The sequence below is a fragment of the Gavia stellata genome, chromosome 7 (genome assembly GCF_030936135.1).
Source record: "Gavia stellata isolate bGavSte3 chromosome 7, bGavSte3.hap2, whole genome shotgun sequence".
Classification (NCBI taxonomy): domain Eukaryota; kingdom Metazoa; phylum Chordata; class Aves; order Gaviiformes; family Gaviidae; genus Gavia; species Gavia stellata.
In genome coordinates this window covers 29,679,365-29,698,154 of record NC_082600.1, presented here as the reverse complement: position 1 = coordinate 29,698,154, position 18,790 = coordinate 29,679,365, and the positions used below count along the sequence as shown (strand labels likewise).

At 41.7% G+C, this 18,790-nt stretch overlaps 1 protein-coding gene across 1 annotated transcript; it reads right to left on the bottom strand.

The window, feature by feature from the left end:
* Positions 1–13,723: 13,723 nt before the first annotated feature.
* On the bottom strand, positions 13,724–18,162 carry CFL2 (cofilin 2). The gene is made up of 4 exons (XM_059819326.1): positions 18,104–18,162; positions 16,380–16,687; positions 16,203–16,279; positions 13,724–16,111 (listed from the first exon to the last, which is right to left on the bottom strand). Exons 1-4 carry the CDS (start codon positions 18,104–18,106, stop codon positions 15,999–16,001), a joined length of 501 nt encoding a protein of 166 aa, XP_059675309.1. The 5' UTR covers positions 18,107–18,162; the 3' UTR covers positions 13,724–15,998.
* Positions 18,163–18,790: the final 628 nt, after the last annotated feature.

Below are 18,790 nucleotides of genomic sequence, written 5' to 3'. Positions count from 1 at the left end.
AGTTCCCAGACCTCCCTGTAAGCTCTCCGCCCCTGTGGTAGGCACTGTACAAGTTGACAAAGCACTACATACCAGGAGCGGAGCAGAGAGCTGTGCCTCAGGACTGGTGAGGTGTCCTCATCCAGACCAGGGAAAAAAGGGTAATAAATTCAGACCCTCCTCTGGAGTGAGTGCCTTGCAATTTGTGCACTAGGGCTGTGCACAGCTTTGGCACTGAAGGACCTGCAGAATGGAGCTACAAAAGAAACACAGACCCTTAATAATCTTTAGTTTTGAGAATTATTTCAGGGAGATTACCCGCATGAGCAAGACAGTCAGGAATGCACCTCCTTCCACTTGGCTCTTCTGCTAGTGCAAATCAATGTTTTTCCATTAAAGTCAATGGAGCTTTGCTGATTACATGAAGTCAAGATCATAATGTACCATTTATTGGCTCTAGTCATTTGATAATACTCTACAACGGGAAATCTTTTACCTCTGCTTCTTTTATAAAACACAAAGGACCCATACAGTTTCAGATCACTATATTTTGCTCTAGTCCCACCTTCTCAAAAAAATTCCTTTTGTTATTTCTCACTTGAGGGGGCAGCTATGACGAAGCGGCTGAACAAAACCTTCAGCTTTACCAAACCTGCAGTGGAGCTCATTTACCACCATTTAAGGCAATGCTATTCTTGGAATTCGCACTTTGAAATCTCCCCACCCAGAGAATCAGTGCTTTAGGACAAAGGTAGGCACCACTGTAAAGCCCAATTGCAAATACACCAAATAAAAGTTTCAGGTTAAATTTTGCCTTTCACATCTCATAGAAAAAGAGTTTCTTTGCTGTATTTCTTATTTTACACCTCCATATAATCACCCAACTGTAGCACTAAAGACCGAGGAGTTCCAGTAATACATCCTGGCAATGGATTTCCCCTCCAGTCTGGGCTGACCTTTCTTAGCTCTGGACTTCATGTAATCCTGTCTCCCAGTCATACAGTCACAAAATCAGCTCTGAGCCACCAACAGCTAAGACTTTTGCTTAATCATGACTACTTTATCTTAGAATGTACATTAATTTCTGCTCCATAAAACACCCCAGTGTGCTGTAGTAGTACAATACTGTATCAAATCCTGCAAGCACAACAGAATTTAGTTACACCAAGTCGGTACCTGTGGGACAAGCTTATGGGAAAGGACAGCAAAAAGTGTCATACTGGGGATTCATTAGGTGATGCTCTTCCCTCCACAACGATTGGACTTGGCGATCTTACAGGTCTTTTCCAACCTTAATGATTCTGTGATTCTGTGATTCTGAACCAAAGCCCTAAGGTACACAGGGCTCAGACTTCCACATGAATCATAAAATGTTTTGGCTGCTTGAGATGTGATTGTGTGTGACATGCATGATCCTTGTGATGTGCAAATAACAAGAGCAAGTAAGGTTCAACCAGGTTCAGTAAGGTGCTCTATTAAATCTACACTTTTTCAGGTCAACTCCCATCCCAGCAATCCAGCAATTCTTCTAACCCCCTCCTCTTTGGGTCATCTGCAGTTCACATCTGGTTATGAATCTAAAACACATCAATGCTGAAATTTATTTTAAGGATGTGCAACGTCACAGCTTAGTCTGAAGTGCTGCCAACTATTGATTCGTATCGGGCAACAAGGCTATCATGTAGGGCTCCACAGTTAGACAACAGTATGCCCCATAGTTGAAAGCTGGCTAAATGATGCTTATAGAATTTGTGAATGCCACCCACAATAAAGTTTATAGCTGTTTCATTGTTTTCATATTGCCCCTCTTTTGTACATTTCTGACATACTGTTTTATAACTATTAATAGAATATTAGAAAATCACTTAATTTGTTCTAATTATCAGTATTTTTCTTTTGAATGAAGTACCAAATATTTGGGGCTTAATTTATTAACAATAAAAGTGAGATACCAATCTCTTAGCATTAATTTTTAGATATATTCAAGAAAGGGAATACGTGAACTAGGCAGCTGCCAAAGCATGTACATCTGAGCTGAATAATGATCAGGATTTTATGACACATTTGGAAGGGAAACGTAGTAAAAGATAAAGCAGGATATGGAAGTGGGATAAAAATATCCACTTATCATTGATAAATTATTCTAGACTTGTTTGATATATTTATTTGATAAAATGATTGCCTGTTCTTTACAGAGATAGACACTAGACCTAATCTTGCTGGACTCCTGAATGTATTTTGTATAACATTAATTAAGATGAAAATCAAGAATAACATATGAACTGTAAAGTGTATAAGAAACTGACTGAAGAGGAGTCTTGTGTCAGGAGAAAGGGGAATTATTAATGGAGTTTCCTAGAGTCACTCTGGGAACAATCTTATTTAATCTTCTCATTAATGACCTTGGCACAAAAAAAGGAAGTAAATGAGCTAATGAAATCTGCTGACAACACAAAACTGGAAGGTACTCTGATACAGAAGAGGACGGGAGTATCATGCAGGAAGATCTTCATGACCTTGAGGACTGCAGTAACAGAAATAGGATAGAATTTCGTGGTGAATAACGCAAAGTGATGATCTTAGGAGCCAAAAGAAATTTCTATAAACATGAGGAAAGAGCAGAGGAGGAGAAAGAAGTAGATGTATCAGTCACATGATATATATCAGACTTTAATGGAAGAAGGCATAGGATTCTGTGATGCAGAGAAAGCAAGGCATTAATATCTTCATAACATGTAGTGATAAGGCCTGGTCAAACACGTTCAGGAAAGATAGATTCAAACTGGACCAGGTACCGAGAGGTGCTGCTAGGACAATTAAGGGGATGAAGAAGGCTATCTTACCAGAAATATCTTGGTGTGAACAAATAAAAGAAGAGACTATAACATCAGGGGATTAAAAAAAAGGAAAGGGAAGGCTATTCAAAGTAAAGAACAATACAGGTACAAAATAAAATGCCCAAGAAGATATTTAGGCTGGAATTAAAATAAGACTTCAAAACATCAAAGCAGGATTCTGGAACATCATCTCCATCGTAGTAGTATAAAGAAAAAAATTAACTAATTTTAAGGTGAACTTGCTAAATGTGGGGGGAAAATAGCAATATTGGCAATTACGCAAAATGGCAATAGCAAGTGGTTGGAATGAAAGCTCCATTGGATGGCATCAGGTTCTCCATTCCCCGTCAGCCGGATTTGCATAGAAAAATGATGTGCAAACTTTCACAGGCATAGCATAGAGTCCTGACCTGTCCTGCAACTGCTTACTACAGGTTTGGAACTCTGTGATCAGACTCGCAGACATTTCAGGTGCTGTGGAACCTCATACGGGCAGAATATGGGCAGGGGAAGCCTGTGTTCCTTTGGCTGTGGCAGCCCCATGCTTCAGCAACGCACAAGACCAAACAATCCCCACGTGGGAAGAAGTGAACGAAATAGCTTTGACCTGTTCAGCGAGTCCACTCTGCAAGCCCTGGCAACACGGGTAGTGCTGTATTTGCAGCAGGAATTGATGTTTATAGAAGTAGCTTAGAGGGATGCCTCTCTCACTTCCCATACTGTGAGCGTGTGGAAATATTTCTTGGCACCATCATTGGAGCTTAGGCTGAGAAAAACACATTCACCTCTGATCAAAGACAGTGATCGAGAGATCATTTCTGGAGGAAGTAAATTAAACACACAGTGATGTTATGCCGTAAAACTAAATAAAGAATTTTTCTGACAACTGAATCTGATTCCTTAGAAAAACCCACCAGGCTTATTAAAGAGAAGTACTAAGCAGACAAATAACATGAGTAAGACACGTGTTAGATGTGGAGATGTTCATGTTATAATCTCTACGAGCTGAATCTACGAAGTGCAAAGTGAGCTGGATATGATGATACATTATCACCACGATGATACAGACATCACCATGTCTGATTTCTAAATGTCTGCTCCCTAATCACTGACTAGTGGCTTCTTCATACAAAACATTTGTACAGTTCTGGAGGCAGAAACCAGGCAAACAGGACCCTAACCAGTAGTCGGTGTCCTTCAAGATGTAAAGTTCTGCAGCATTCAGCGTGAGAGTGACTGTGTGTTAAAGCACTTGAGAGGGTGATGTTTGCACCTGGGCAGCATCAAAGGATGAGTCTTGGCCATCAGGCCAGGCTGACACACAGGAATACCAGTGAAACCCCTAACCTGCAGTCCAAACAGAGACTGGATTCCACAGACCAGGCTAGGGCACTAACATGTGAATCAGAACTGTAACTAGTCAAGAGAGAAGTGAATTCAGGCTTCTTCCATAATGGGTGGATTTTCTAATGTTTTTTCTTATGGTTTTCACAGAATCACCGAATCACTAAGGTTGGAAAAGACCTGTAAGATCATCAAGTCCAACAATGTGTTGTATAAAAAGGTGTTTTGTATAAAAAATGGAGGGGATTCACCCATTTTCTAATTAATATGACAGTAAGACTGGGCTGTGCAATGTTTGTGCTGAATCCAGTGCTGTCAGTGTACACTAGTCACATTTAAAGTACCCTTACTACACTGGGGCACGGGGGAGACTCAGACAGGAGAGCCCAGCTTCTGCCTTACAAACGGGCCTTGATGTCAATGCTGTTGTCACAGATTCACAAAAATGAGTTGCGCTTCTGTGCACATACAGAACACAAGGAGACAGTACATGGGTGCTGATCCAAAAAGTTTGTAGTAGATATAAATGGCCACATGATAAAACAACAGCATTTATCATTGCATTTTGTGCATTTAAAAAGTGAGCGCTATTAGGTTAAATTAATACACCCAGAGCATTCCCCTGCTGCCATTAACATCACACCATGCTGTTCTAATGATTCCAGACACTAATGAACTTGTAATAAGCATTTCTAACTTCCACTGATTTTAATGGACCTACCCCTGATTATGCCTGGATTACATCAATCCTGACAAAAAAACCCCCAGCCTCATATATACTTAGCACATGCATGCACTGGTTGAATTCCAAATACTCACCAATCAGGTGAGCTATATTGCCTGTTACTCTTGTTTTCTAACTAGTCTGTAGCAAACTCGTAATTTACTTTTCCACTCAAAACACCACTAAATACAATTCACCTGGAATGCTAACAGAAAGCTGAAGTTGAGCAAACAAAGTTTCTCTCACTAACTAAACGAACAAAGCAAAACCCAAACGCTCTAGAAGTGCTGGCCCTTGGATATTCAAAGCTCTGTGACGTGCTGTACACGGAGCAGGCTTGCCTACACCCTTAGGAATACTATGGCATGGCAGGACTCCCAGTCTCTGAAAAGATTGTAGTCAGGACTTCAGAATCTGAGGAATTCAGTTAATTCATATTACGGATCTTCATGGGGGAAGGGTGGCCAGAACACTGTTGAAAGGAGTGAAGAGAGGAAGCGAGAGCTGGAGTCAGGCACACACATGTCTGATGTACTGTAACTCCAAGTTTCGTCTTAAGTTAAACATTAAAATGTCTTTACATGTCTTGTGCGGCATTATCAGACGCTGAGATTTGATGGACCTAATTTCTCCACTGCTGTATATACGTACAGGAGTACTGAAGAATATGCAGTTTAAAGTATGTACATGACAAGAAGCTGAGATGCAAGCGATCATCAGGCTTTCCAGATTTTTGCCTGAGATTTGCCAGCAGAAACGCATATGACTACGTCAGAAGCATTCAGTACTTACCAGAGACCCAAACATCCGATGCTTCTGATCTATGTTAAATATATTGTGAGTGTTCATATCTGCTGTGTAATATACAGACAGAGAACATCCAATTCTTCCTGGAAGAGCTGGACTTACTGTACAAGATGTATGTACACAATAGCCTGGCGTCGCCTGGAAATGCACAGAGCAACACGCAGGAGCACAGTGGCTGTCACGACCACAAAGTAGTTGAGCTCCTCCACAGACACCCCACATACCATATACCAAACTACCAAGACTGAGGCAATTCTCAGAAACATCTGAAACATTTCAGGCATTGTGCCTTCCTAAACAAGCAAAAGAATAACCTTTCCAAAATAAATGAGAAGTGTAGATTCCTAAATTCACTGCCTGGTCAGGCAGGTATAAGGTCCGGTAGAAAAGAGGGGGAGCATTCAGCCCAGCTTCTGCAGGAATCCCCCTCTCGTCCCACATGTCTCATTAGATTGCCTTCACTATGTTGTCGAACAGCACCCTCAGACGGCCCTACTTCATATATCTCTTCATCAGACTTTTTTCTTTTCTCTTTAAGATCAGGAAAAGGAAATAAATCCGCACTGCAATGCTGTTGGTTTCTAGTGCTTGTGACTGCAGGGAAAAGCCCAAGGAGATGAATAAGCATAATAAAAGGTTTCAGAAAAGGAAAACTCTTAAAGGATATTATATTACTATAACTTCTGATTATACAAAAGGCTACTTCATGATTTATTGAACTTTTTTATTTTTTGAACATGTGAGATTGTAATAAGGCCTTTATCCTTGTAGAAGTTTTCTATACATTTTAGAATACTGAGATTTTTGTTGATTTGACTATGCAGCAGTGCATTTGACTACGAACCAATGAGCTGTGCAATTAACTTCCAGGTTTCTATGTTGATACACAGTTTATTTCACACTATTTCTACAGTTTCAGTTTTCAATATACCATAAATTCATGCACCTGTATCATTTCCCCACACTGTAAGTACTTACCACTTTTGTGGAAGTTAACAAGTGAAACCAGATGCTTTAATGATTGCAAAAAAGGACGGTTCAGGCTTCTGGCACTGAGGAAAGCATAAAATAACCCAATACAGCAGTTCCCCGTCTAAATGGTGGAGTCTGGATTTCAGAGTTAAATCCTGTGGACAGAATGGAACTGTTCAAACATCTTGAGAGATTATTCCAAACTGTTTGCCACTTTGGTAAACTGTAGCCAAGTTTACCCTTTGAACAATTTCTTCATAAGGTCACATATTTTTAACAAGAGAAAGCAGTAAATGGATCAAAAGTGGTTTGGGTTTTTTTTTTCTTGTTTGCTTTATGTTTATGATAAAGACTAAAGCACACTGCTAATATGAGGGAACAGGACCAGAGGAGAACTGGAGCTAGCAGGGAGCGAAAAGGGTGATGATGAGAGGAGGTGCAACTGAGGTAACTGAAATAAATGGGAGGATTAGAGGGAGCAGGTGAGTAATTTCTGCATGTAGGCCAGAGCGGGAGAAAACGTTTTGGAGGAGAAGGGACACAGAAAGCAAGTCAAAGGGAGGGGAAAGACTCAATTTTGTCATTTTCCTCTTTAAGGAAACAAAGGCATAGCGGGACACTTACACCTGTTCAAAGGGAACAAAATGTTACTGTCTATGAAAATGACAAATTCTGATCTGAGAATATTTTTTATTCCTTTTGCATACAGAATGACTTGCACCTTTACTACCATTAAATGCATTTAACGTCAGTGATAACAGATACTATGTCACCACAACACCCTATGTACTCTTTCACACGGTGCCCAACAGATGGAAAAAGCAAGCTTGATAACATTATAGCAATTCCCCAAAATAGATTAAGTGAACTGGTTGCTTCTCTAACCTTCACTTTAGTTTTCAGCCCTGCAAATGACATTGAAGAACTACATTTCCACTAGTTATGAATCATCTTTTTAAAAACATAACATATGTGAAAACATCGAAACATTCTTCACAGGTATAAATAGTCTATATTTATCTGGAGAGCTCCAAATTTATAACAATGGAAAATGATCTCAGACTAATATCATGAAGTAGCTAGAATATTAATCTCTCTCAAATGCTGGTGCAAGGTTGATGAGATGGTCTATGATTATTTCAGGATTAAGCACTACAATAATAATCTCATTCCCACTGAGTGCTCCTAAATACTCGCAGCAAGCCCATTCGTCCCTTTCCTTAACTGTGATCCCATCCCTGTAGAAAGAAATAGCTCCATAAAACTGGGTCAGGCAAACAGTTTACTCTTTCCTACAGTAACTGTATATTTTACATACATAATACCTTCTTCCTTTGATAACAATTGCATCCAGTCCATATTAGACAGAAACACAATGCATTGTGGGGAAAGCAAGAACACCAAAACCAAGTAACAAACAAAACAGAAAGAACAGAACTTCATGGGCAACTTAAAGCATAAAAAACTTGTTAGCAGAGAAAAATACAAGCTTTAAAAAGTTACTAATTTTTTCCCCCCAACTATGCCCTTTGGTAATTAAAAGTTTTCATCTCATAGCTCAAAAACATGTGCATGTTCATATTAATACTGTAAAATGTGACTTAAAAAAATCCTATGTTTTTATCCATTAACCACTGATTGTGATCCAAACACTATTTTAAGAAGAAACTGAGGGGATCTGTATTTGCACAAAACGTAAGATGCTGATGCAAAGAGAAATAACTCTTCTCATCTTCCCACAGTTTGCTATTACAGCGGAAAGACTGGTTATTAACACCATTTCTAAAAAAAAAAAAAAAAAAAGAAAAAAAAGAGGTAAAAGCAGGAAGTTCCAGGTTCCTTAAATATCTAGGCAAATAATATTTAAAGCACAAACACGAAAATATCTTATTTCATTTCCTAGATATTAATTAGTAAACCTTTGGAAAAATCTTATCCTCGCTATTTTCCAAAGAAAACAGCTGTTAAATTAAAGTAAGATTCTGAATTAGTATCAGTGTTAAATATATTTTTATGTATCTTTATTACTTTGTGCACAGGATAACTGCAGATAAACACAGAGCCATGTGCTTCTTCAAGCTGCTGTGCACAAAGCTGTTACTGGAAATATCTCGACTTCGTATTTCACTATTAGAGCAACAGCAGTCCTAGTGTTCCTGAAGATGTCTTGAGCTATCCATCACTCTGACTTCTGAAGTAGGGTAGCACAGCAATGTATGATTCCTGAAAGAGAAATTCTAGAGCAGAAATAGCCTCGTGATGTTACAGAGGTATTGCAGGGACAGAGCTAGCGTGCCAGATACTCAAGACTCTCACCGCAGCTCTTTTCTGGAGTCTACCAAGACACGCGCACAACTCAAGTTTGACAACTCACATTTTGTACCCGCTGCAACAGCCACAATAGCTGAAAACAATTATGATGCCCGCATGTAATTCCGGTGCTGTACTTTGGCCTTATGCTGCACAGTGCTATGAGAAGCGTTCTCTTCTCCCTTCTCATTACCAGGAAAAAATAAAATTCATAGCTGAGACTGTATTACCATAAGAAAGAGCTGTAATTGCAGTCTGTCCGTTCTATTCAGAATGAAAAAGAAGGTGAAATGCTTTAGACCTTGATGCCACAGTAACCTCAACATATCCCAGGACAGGAAATTTATCCAGCTATGCAAGAAAGCAAAGTAAACTGCTCTATATGCATGCTCCAACACTTCTTCAACCCTATCATGAAGATCTATGCAGGTGTTCAGTCAGGAGCTCACTGGAAGACCACTTGACTTTCAAGAGAGCTGCCATCCTGCTTGCAAAACTGAGACCAGGCTATAGAAATAAAATTGATTTAAATTAGTATTAATTTTGATGATGATGACTTTTAAATGTTTTTTATGCTGTGTTGTGTTATATTGGCAATGCTGATCTCCAGGCAGTTAAAATTGTAATGGAGTTGAAGTGACTGAATTAAAAGAATAATGAGACCAAAGCAACTACCAGAATTATTGAAAGGTTATATATCTAAATATAGCTTGTCCTGAAGATACTTCCAATCATTGCACCTGTCAGGAGTAAATCTATAAAACTGGCTAGAATCAAAGCCAGGTGTTTTTGTCAGAACAGGTAAAAAATTTTTTTTAAAAAGTGGTTATCGCTGTGACACTGATAGCTGTTTCACTCAGCCTTACCGGTGAACAAGGCATTCAGACAGCTTGTAAAGACTTTATCTGAGAAAAATTAAGACATTATTTTCTGTTTTCCACAAATTTTCTGGGTTGGGTTGTTGCACACGAACCTGAACGGGCTGACATTCTCATCAGAATAAGCCAACAGTCAGAGATGGCACACTGGGCCAAACATGTTCAGTGGCCACGTAGGCTAATGCCATGCATTTGTTTCCTATGGGCATTCTACAAGATGCCTTTCTACTTTAGTCATGCAGAACAAATATTGTTTAGGAATTCTGGTTACTTGGAAAGAGAGTTCTGGGAACCGATTTTGAAGTGTGGATGCAGAGAAATAATGCAGGACTACAAAGGGAATTCACCAATGCAGAAGAATAAAAACCTTCAGGTGACAGATTCTGCATCAGTATAGTCAACGAAGAGCTAAAATTATGCTACTGCTTCTTAAAAGAATTTATGCAGGCAATGAATTCTGTGGACCAGGAAGTGTTTCATCTCTAAGTCACGCTTAAATAACAGGGCTAAGACTCTAAAATATGACCATAATTTATATTTGTCACTTGCAGTCTCCTAATTAAGAACTACACCAGACCATCCTCACTCCCAGTGTAATAGCTTGATTATTGTATTTGGTATAATCAAAACATACACATTTTTAAAGGGTTGTTCAAATGCAGCTTAGGTGCACTGCCTATATGATATTGCTAACCAAAAGCCCCATGGCTTCGTATTTATAGGAGCAAAACAAATTTCACCAATACAGAGCTGTATGTTCACATTTCATTGCTTAAAAGCATCGAGACGCTTGAGACTGTGGATTCAGTATGTTCAGGCAGAGCAAAAGATAACATAAGCTCAGTCTTTACAGTTACAAGCTCATGCTGAAATTAAAAGGAAACAAATCCTGTGCTGTAACCCTTCTTTTTCCCCCTCAGATGTACAGGTCTCTGTGAAAAACTGCTTCTTCTAAACCTTCCTCTGCTTCTCTGCACCTTGTTTGCTACATGGACATTCAATTTGCTGTTGAAACAGCTAAAATGGAAGAAAAGCTTAGCTCTCACATTAGCCTTAATAGAAGGTCACAGATGAAAGCAGTGCTGCCACGAAGAGGAAGCAGACACAAATAAGGCTCTCTAAACCGGTTCTCAAAATCCCATCTTTCTCCAAGCCAATGTATACCCTGCAGCTGTGCTCACCGGAGAGTGACTGATGCTTTTAACTTTCTGCATCATAGAAAAGCTTTTGAGGAGCGTAATATTACCGTGTTTAGTTTTTCTAAATCAAATCGCTACAATCACAAACAAGAGAGGGGAAAAATAGATACTAAAAGGTCCAAGTGGAGATTGTCTGTAAAGCTTTACAGAAGATGGTGGGCAGATGGTAGGGATTTGCAGTGACACAGCTGTTTTTAAAAATAAAGAGGTGGAAGAGGAGAAGGCATGATTGCAGCTACACACACATTCCTAAGCCTGTTCACACAAGAATAAAAATTAAGCTAACAGCAGGAAATTGAAGTTGGTGTATTTTTTTTTATCATCTGAATTGACATTTAGAAACTTTTAAAAATAATCAGCAGCACCTTCGAGTTTCTTTTCCAATCATTAGTTTTCTGAGTAACTATGAAGTAAAGCTGACAACAGAAACATTAACCTACAATGAGATATTAAAAAGACGTCAAAATTACTTTCAGTGCCTCCAAATAGCAGAGATTTTTGCTGTAAGCCTTACAACATGAAAATTCTATCATATCATCAACTAACATAATTTATGTTACCTGTTTGAATTTCCTATGAAAGGCTTTTTCACTTTTGTATTTTTTCAGATATTAGTAGATGGCAGAGATAAGCAGTGCAAGGAATAGGAAGATGTATGGGGGTTATTGTAGATTTAACAGCATGGGGGGACGAGGCAGGGAAATGCCCAAATTCAATAGGGTATCAAGCACTAGATATGAATATAGTAAGAATAGGGCATTTTTTTAACTAAGCAGTAATTTGTATAAAGATACTTAATTTCATAAAGAAACCTTTCACTCATTTTTAATGCGTATTCTCATATACATCCTCTACAGCCACATAGAAAGCTTATGTTAGGTAAACACTAAAAAGATTGTTCCTGTACAGCGTAAAAGCCTGTCTTCTCCAGAGAATCCAATGAAGCTGTTTCTTGACAACTTTGTTTACAAAATTAACTCTCTTCCAGTTAAGCTATTCCTAGATCCAAGAAGTTTTACATTAACAGGAGAGATACCACAGATACCAAAAGGGTAGTATTTTGATCATTCTTCATGGAGTCACCTTTTCCACACTGCATTGGCTCACTTCCTTCTAAGTATTAAAAATGATTTGTCGGTGTAAACATACTTTTTGCTACCTTTTTAAAAAAAAAAAACCATCTAATTTTCTGAACATATGAGCTGGGAACCTAACACAAGGAAAAGGTTATCCAGCACCAACCCACTAAAAACTTCTTTATACCTATCTCCAGAGCCACCAGTGCTGGCTTTTGCTATAGCTGCTTATTGAACTGAACGGGCTGTAGGTGAAACCCATTTCAAAAAGACACATATTCCACGCATTTACTCCATCATCTCTCCTTTCACATTGTCTGGGCTGCTCCCAATCCAAAGACAACAGCAAACTGATCAGTGTAGGTGCTGCCTAGCACATAAACATAGTCAACATCTTAAGACATTTAAATTAATTTTATTTATACCAGGTTTTCAAAATCAGAAATATTTCAAAGAAATTCAATACTTATAGACAGGTGCTACATTGATGATCTTTCATCCACCATTAGTGCCATGTTTTCATTCTAGTCATTAACTCGCCACCACAAACTAAAGGAAACTTACAGAAGTTTATAAAAAACAGGCAGACATGGAAGTTTGGTTTATACTGGAATTGGCATAAGAGAGTAAAGCTTATTATCAAATTGTGGCAATTGCTGTATTCCATCACTTGTTCTGAGGGAATGGTACAGCAGAAAAAGACTCCTCCACTTAAACACTTTGGGTTTTAACTGAACATACTCAAAATCCGTTTCATGATCTGACTAGGAGTCATTCTTACACTCAAGTCCATAGAAATTTAAGCTTTGCATTTCCAAAATCGCCACAAGCATAAACCTCACCTACTCACACTGGTCTTGGACCAATTTCCCTTTTCAGAGAAATCAAACCCATATGTCTATACCTCTTCCAGGATTTACCAAATCAAACAAAGCAACTGCTGGTTTTGAAGTCTTTTTTTAAAAGAAAAATGCCATTTCTGCAGAAGCTACTCTCATGAAAATTTTATTTAACATTTCTTTATCAATAAAAGAACTGAAGCCAAGATACCCAAAAGTCACGTCTACACGGAGATACAGAGAAGATACTCAACTTGAGAGGATTTGCCTCCACTTCTCGATCACAATGAGGCCCTCACCATTTTGCATAATGACAGAAAACAACAGCTGACAAACCATTTTGGAACAGATGCCAGCTGTCTTTCATTTGTTTTATAATTCAAACAGTAACAGTTCCGTAGCACTTTATTGGGTTTTTTTGTGGTTGGGTTTTTTGGGGTGTTTTTGTTTTTTTTTTTTTTAAAAGCAAGCCATCTGAATTGGACCTCGCATCAGTCAGTCAGTCATTTCAAGAACAAACTGAAGGCAGGCTGATCCTTTTGGATCCAAAACTTGTTTTGGTAGGAATCTATTACATAAATACATTTTGTGCTTCAATTTTATATCTACTTGGACTAAGTGAACCTAAGCTAGTTTAAAAAAAAAAGTTACCTTTAATATTCAACTTAGAAGCTACAGACATCTTTCCAGACTGTTTGCAGCAGAGACAAAGAATAAATTTAAACACAGTACTGCTTAAAAAAGTTTACTGTCTAAAATGAAATTCAAATGGTTTATTAAAATTTAACATTTTCAGGTTTGGCTTTTTCTAAAGAAACCACCTATACCTTGTGAAAATCAGTTAAAAGATCATTTCATTATACTGTACTGAACTCAAGTCAAACATAAAGCACAAAGTAGATCTTTACATTAAACCGGGCTTTGCACACAACGTGAATAATCAGAAATAAAGAGACTATTTTGAGGAATAAAAAGTTTGGGTTTTTTTAATCTAGACAACATGCATACCATCAGTTACTTCTGAACCTTAAAAGGTACCTGAAAGGAGAGTTTCGCAAAACAAAACCAAGACTCATTAATACACTTTAGTAAGTCAGTGGTCATCATGCCTTTTTAGTTAAATTCTAGTAAAGTTTAGTCTACATAGAACAGCTAACACAATGAGGTGTGCAAGTCACAGGGATAGCCAGAAGCCTGAAACAAAGTCTTAAAGTTCTACAGGACAAGAGAGCCTAAACACAGTACCACTAGGTTATTTAAACTACTTTAAAAGAAAAAAAAAAATATTTTGATGATTATCCACTTCCTTGTTGAAAAAGGGCTATGGACTGAACATAAAGGGCCCCTATTTAAAAGCTCCACAGTTCTACTCTACCAACTCTTTAAAATAAGGTAATGCTAGAGCATTCCTTCTAGTAGCACGTACAGTTCAGCTGCGAGTGGCTGCCTAACAGCGCTCCTTAATGCATACCAGGAGAATCATGTCCAGTTTTGCCATTTGTGGATAACGATGACAAGATACAAAAGCATGTGTTTGCCATAAATAGCTCTGGCTAACGGAGGATTGCTCACACAGAGCAGATCAAATTCTCTATAAGGAGAGCATTATCTGGCTCCCAGCCAAAACACGTCCCCGATGCAAGCCTCGGTCGTGGCAAACACTTTCCAGTTCTATTTACATAGAAGCTAACAGTAGAACGGTTCATTTAGGCAATTTCTTGTACCGAGTCCGTCTTAACTGCCACACTCAAGAAATAAAAATTATTTACCAGATTCATATTTGCATATCACATAACTGTCATTACACATCATCTTAGCGAAAAAGACAGCGAGCTGCAAGATTTTGTGCAGTTTTACTCTGACATGTAGAACTTTAAGAACATTCAGGCACGAAACACACTGCATGGTTAATTACTTCGTATTTTTACATTTCTGACACAAGTGTTTCATAGAACTAATGGTCTCTAGTAGTGGTAGCTTCTTTAACGGTAAACTAGGATCAGGTCCTTTATCAAATGATCAGAACAGAGCCACGAAGTATTGTAAAGCAGTGCCTAAATCATGATTAGGAATTAAAAACTTGCATTAAGATGAGATTAATGATTATCTTTACAATACTTTCCACAGAAGTTATCTGAAATATGCTTAAATTAAACATACTTAAAAAATGTATTTTCCAATGAAAACAAGGCAACGTTCTGTAATAAGCCACAAGTTTTATTGCAACGTGGCCTGTTTTTGATCTCAAAAAACAATGTTCCATTTAAGGCTCTTTTTAATACAGAAATTGCCACCATGACTGATGTTTTACAAAACTTTAGTGTTTCAAGACTCACATGGTGAACACATAACCTCTACTCCTGTTCAGTAGTGTACATTCAATGGAAAACAAAAGGCATCATAACAGCTACTTCATTTATAAAGATATGCATGTAACAGGAATGAAACTGAGGTACTACAATAATTTGATGACACAGTTACAGCAACTTAATTGGCATTCCTTTGGGGGGGGGGCGGGTCAAACATATTACAAAAAAGTGCTTTAAATGCATAGTGTTGTGTGCTGCCATGTCACAAAAATAGGCTTGTCAAGGCAGGTGAGGTGTATGAATGCACAAGAGCCTCATGGAACTGCAATCAAGTGCAACTGTAAGTAATACTGTATAGAGTCTACCATCCGACCAGTGGACAATACTTTCAAGGCATTCAATTAGCTTACCCTTTGCTGTCTGCTAGACTATTCACATTAACTATCACATTCATTGTACAATATTGCAAGGAATGCCTGCAAGGTCAGTTTTGGCTAAGAGTATGACGTGAAAGCATTCCTTGGATCCTACATAAAACTACCAGGATTAAACAGTCTAATGGCAATCACTGGTAGACTGCTTAACAATGACATCTCCTTCAGGGGCATTAGGGAAGGGACTTATTTTCTGAGGCGGGAAGGGGATGGGGAGACTAATACTATTCCAATTGAACGAGCTGCAGAAATGGAAGCTCCTTAGATCCAGATGGCACTTGTCTGTCTTTTTATAAGGGTTTTCCTTCAAGTGAAACTACCACGTTGCCTCCCAATTTCTCTCCGAGTGTTGAACGGTCCTTAATATCATCCAAACCATTTACTTGCCACTCATGTTTAATACCTGAAAGACAGACGGACAACAACATACTTGTGAGAACCTCAACATCTAGGCGGCATTATAATTAATGAGTGAAACATTTTTAGATCTGTACCTGTAAATTTCTTTTTAATGGCATCTTTAGAGCTTGCGTAGATCATCTTGCTTTTTAACGGTGCACTCTCAGGAGCCCTTTAAAGGAAAGAAGAAAAAACACAACAGAATAGTTATTCAGTCATCCAGTGTTAACTCCAGAATACTCAATTTTACAGCAAGCTTTGCTTTTACACACCAGAATATAAATACCAGGTCTTCTTTCTTAGATTCCTTTGTCTCATATGTGGCATCATACAAAGCATATCGGCAATCATTCAAAGGTAGCAACTTCACAAAGGCTGTATAGGGGTCCTCCACAGTATCTCCAATGTCACCAACCAGTATCTGCTTTGACTCCTCCACAATTATCTGTTTCTTGTCATCACTTAAGCAGAAGAGAACTGCTTTCTTTCTTTTTTTAATCTCTTCCGGGGTTGAAGATTTCCTTACTTTCATGTCATTAAAAACCTTTATGACTTCATCATTCACTGTTACTCCAGAAGCCTGTAAAATGAGATCAAACGAATAATTTAAACAGCAAAAATTAACAGTCACTAGAAACGATGATAGCCCACAGTGCTAGATAAAGGTGGCTGCCAGCCCCCGTAAGAATAAAAATACTACGCTTAATCTGAGCACACTATGAATTTAGTAGTACTTGTAGGATTGCAGCAGAAGATATAAAAGAGGTGTAAATTCTGTACTCTCTTGTTGCAGAACTCAGCATCTTCAGCCATGATTCTGGATAGCAGTTTTATACAACTAGGCATACAACTGTACTACTCAAGCAGTTTTCCATTACCTTATCATGCATTTGGCTTACTTGGGGGCAGGAGAGCGGGGAGGGGGGGACCAGACTGAACATAGGAGAGGAGGTTGTAATTTTAGGTTGGGACGGGGGGTGGGGTGGGTTTTTTTGTTCGGGGTTTTTTTGTTTGTTTGTTTGTTTATTTAGCGGAACAAACGCTACAGCAGCAGCTCACATCCAGCACTGTCACGACTCTCTTTTTGTTGGGTGATGTAAGGCTCTACAAGCAGCAGAAATGCTTTCTGCATTGTGTCAGCTTCAACACCGCGCGTTAAAAACTCCTGAATCTTACTTTGTACAGGGCAAACGGGAAGCTCACGGCTAAAAGAAAATAATTTAGCAAACCCCACTGCCAGCGAGCGAACTAAACCCATCTGCAGCGCCCTTGCTCTCGGTCCAACAATTACATCTGAAGAGGCGGGCGCTGCCAGCGCAGGCTGTTTGGGGAAGGCAGGTGCACGGCTCGCTGGGAGCCGCCGGCTTTGTCCCCGAGGGAGCCCGCCCGCCCCCTTTCCCCGCTTTGTTCGCGGGGACGGCCCTCGCCTCCCGGGAGCGGGCGTCCCGCCGCGCCGCGTCCTCCAGCCCTGCGCTGGGCCACCCTCGCTCCGGCCCCAGCGGCACCGGCGCTTACGGACGACCGCTCCGCCGCCGGCCGGGAACCCTCCTTGGGCGCAGGCCCCGGGCGGGCGGCAGCAACGGCTCCCCCGGGGGGCCCGCCGGGAGCCCCTCTCCCCGCGCACGCCGGCGGCGGCCGGACGCTCGCCCCTCACACACACAGTCAGGCACTCGCACGCCCGGGCGATGCCGCAGGGAGCGCTGCGCCGCGCCGCCCGGCCCCAACCGCCGGCTCCCGGCCCCGCCGCGGCCCGGCCCGCCCCGCCGCCCGCTCCTGCCCGGCGGCCGCTCCCACCGCCCCTTCCCCCGCACCCGGCTAAAATTAGACTAAAATGGCCGCCAAAGGCCGCGGGGCCGCGCCGGGCCGGGCCTGCTCAGCTCAGCTCAGCCCCGCGCCCCGCCGGGCCGGGCCGGGCCGCGCTGCTCCTGCCCCTGACCGCGCTGCCGCAGGCCTCCCCCGCCGCCCTCCCCGCTCGGCCGCGCCGCGCCGCCCTTACCATGGCGCCGAGTCCCGGGGCGGCGGCGGCGGCTGCCTGCGGTGCGGGGCTGCTGCACGCAGGAGAGCGCTGCGCTGCGCTGGGGGCGAGGCGGGCGGGGACTCAGGCCGGGCGGGGGATGAGCCGCGGCGGCCGGGGAGGGCCGGTCACATGGGCCGCGCCGCCACCACGTGCCGCCGGGCCGGGCCGCGCCGCGCCGGGCCGGGCCGTCCCCCGCGGGGCAGGGCAGGGCAGGGCAGGGCTGGGCCTGCGGGCGGCGGGGCCCGGCCGCCCTCCCGCCGCTCTTCCCCCCGCCCGGTGGCGGGGCCCGGCCGCCGGCGCAGCGCGGCGCGGTGCGGGGCCGCCGCTGCCCCGCGGGTGCGGATGGCAAGGCGCGGGCGGCCGCCTCGGCCTCGCAGCCCCGGGCGTCCCGCCTTGGCCGGCCCCAGGTCTACCCCGGCGGGTCGCTGGCTGTTGAGGGGGAGATGCCGCCCCTCAGCCTGATGCGGAGCAGCAGCAGCCGCCAGTCGCGGCAGGTGGGGGCACGATGGCGGCACGGCTCCTTGTGGAGCCAGCCACCACCGCCCGGAGCTCCCTGCCCTGCCCCACACCTCCTGCCCGGTGCTGCTGCCTTTGCCAAGGTGCTTTCCACTGCTCTAAAGTCAGGGTTTGGGCATCGCCCCCCCCGTTCGGCCCTAACGGCCCGGC

Excerpts from the sequence above, each read along its gene's own strand:
- CFL2 (XM_059819326.1), bottom strand. Across the intron at positions 16,280-16,379 it reads GACCTGGTATTTATATTCTG|GGCTCCTGAGAGTGCACCGT; the intron begins GTGTGTAAAAGC and ends TTTCCTTTAAAG. Across the intron at positions 16,112-16,202 it reads CATTAAAAAGAAATTTACAG|GTATTAAACATGAGTGGCAA; the intron begins GTACAGATCTAA and ends TCTGTCTTTCAG.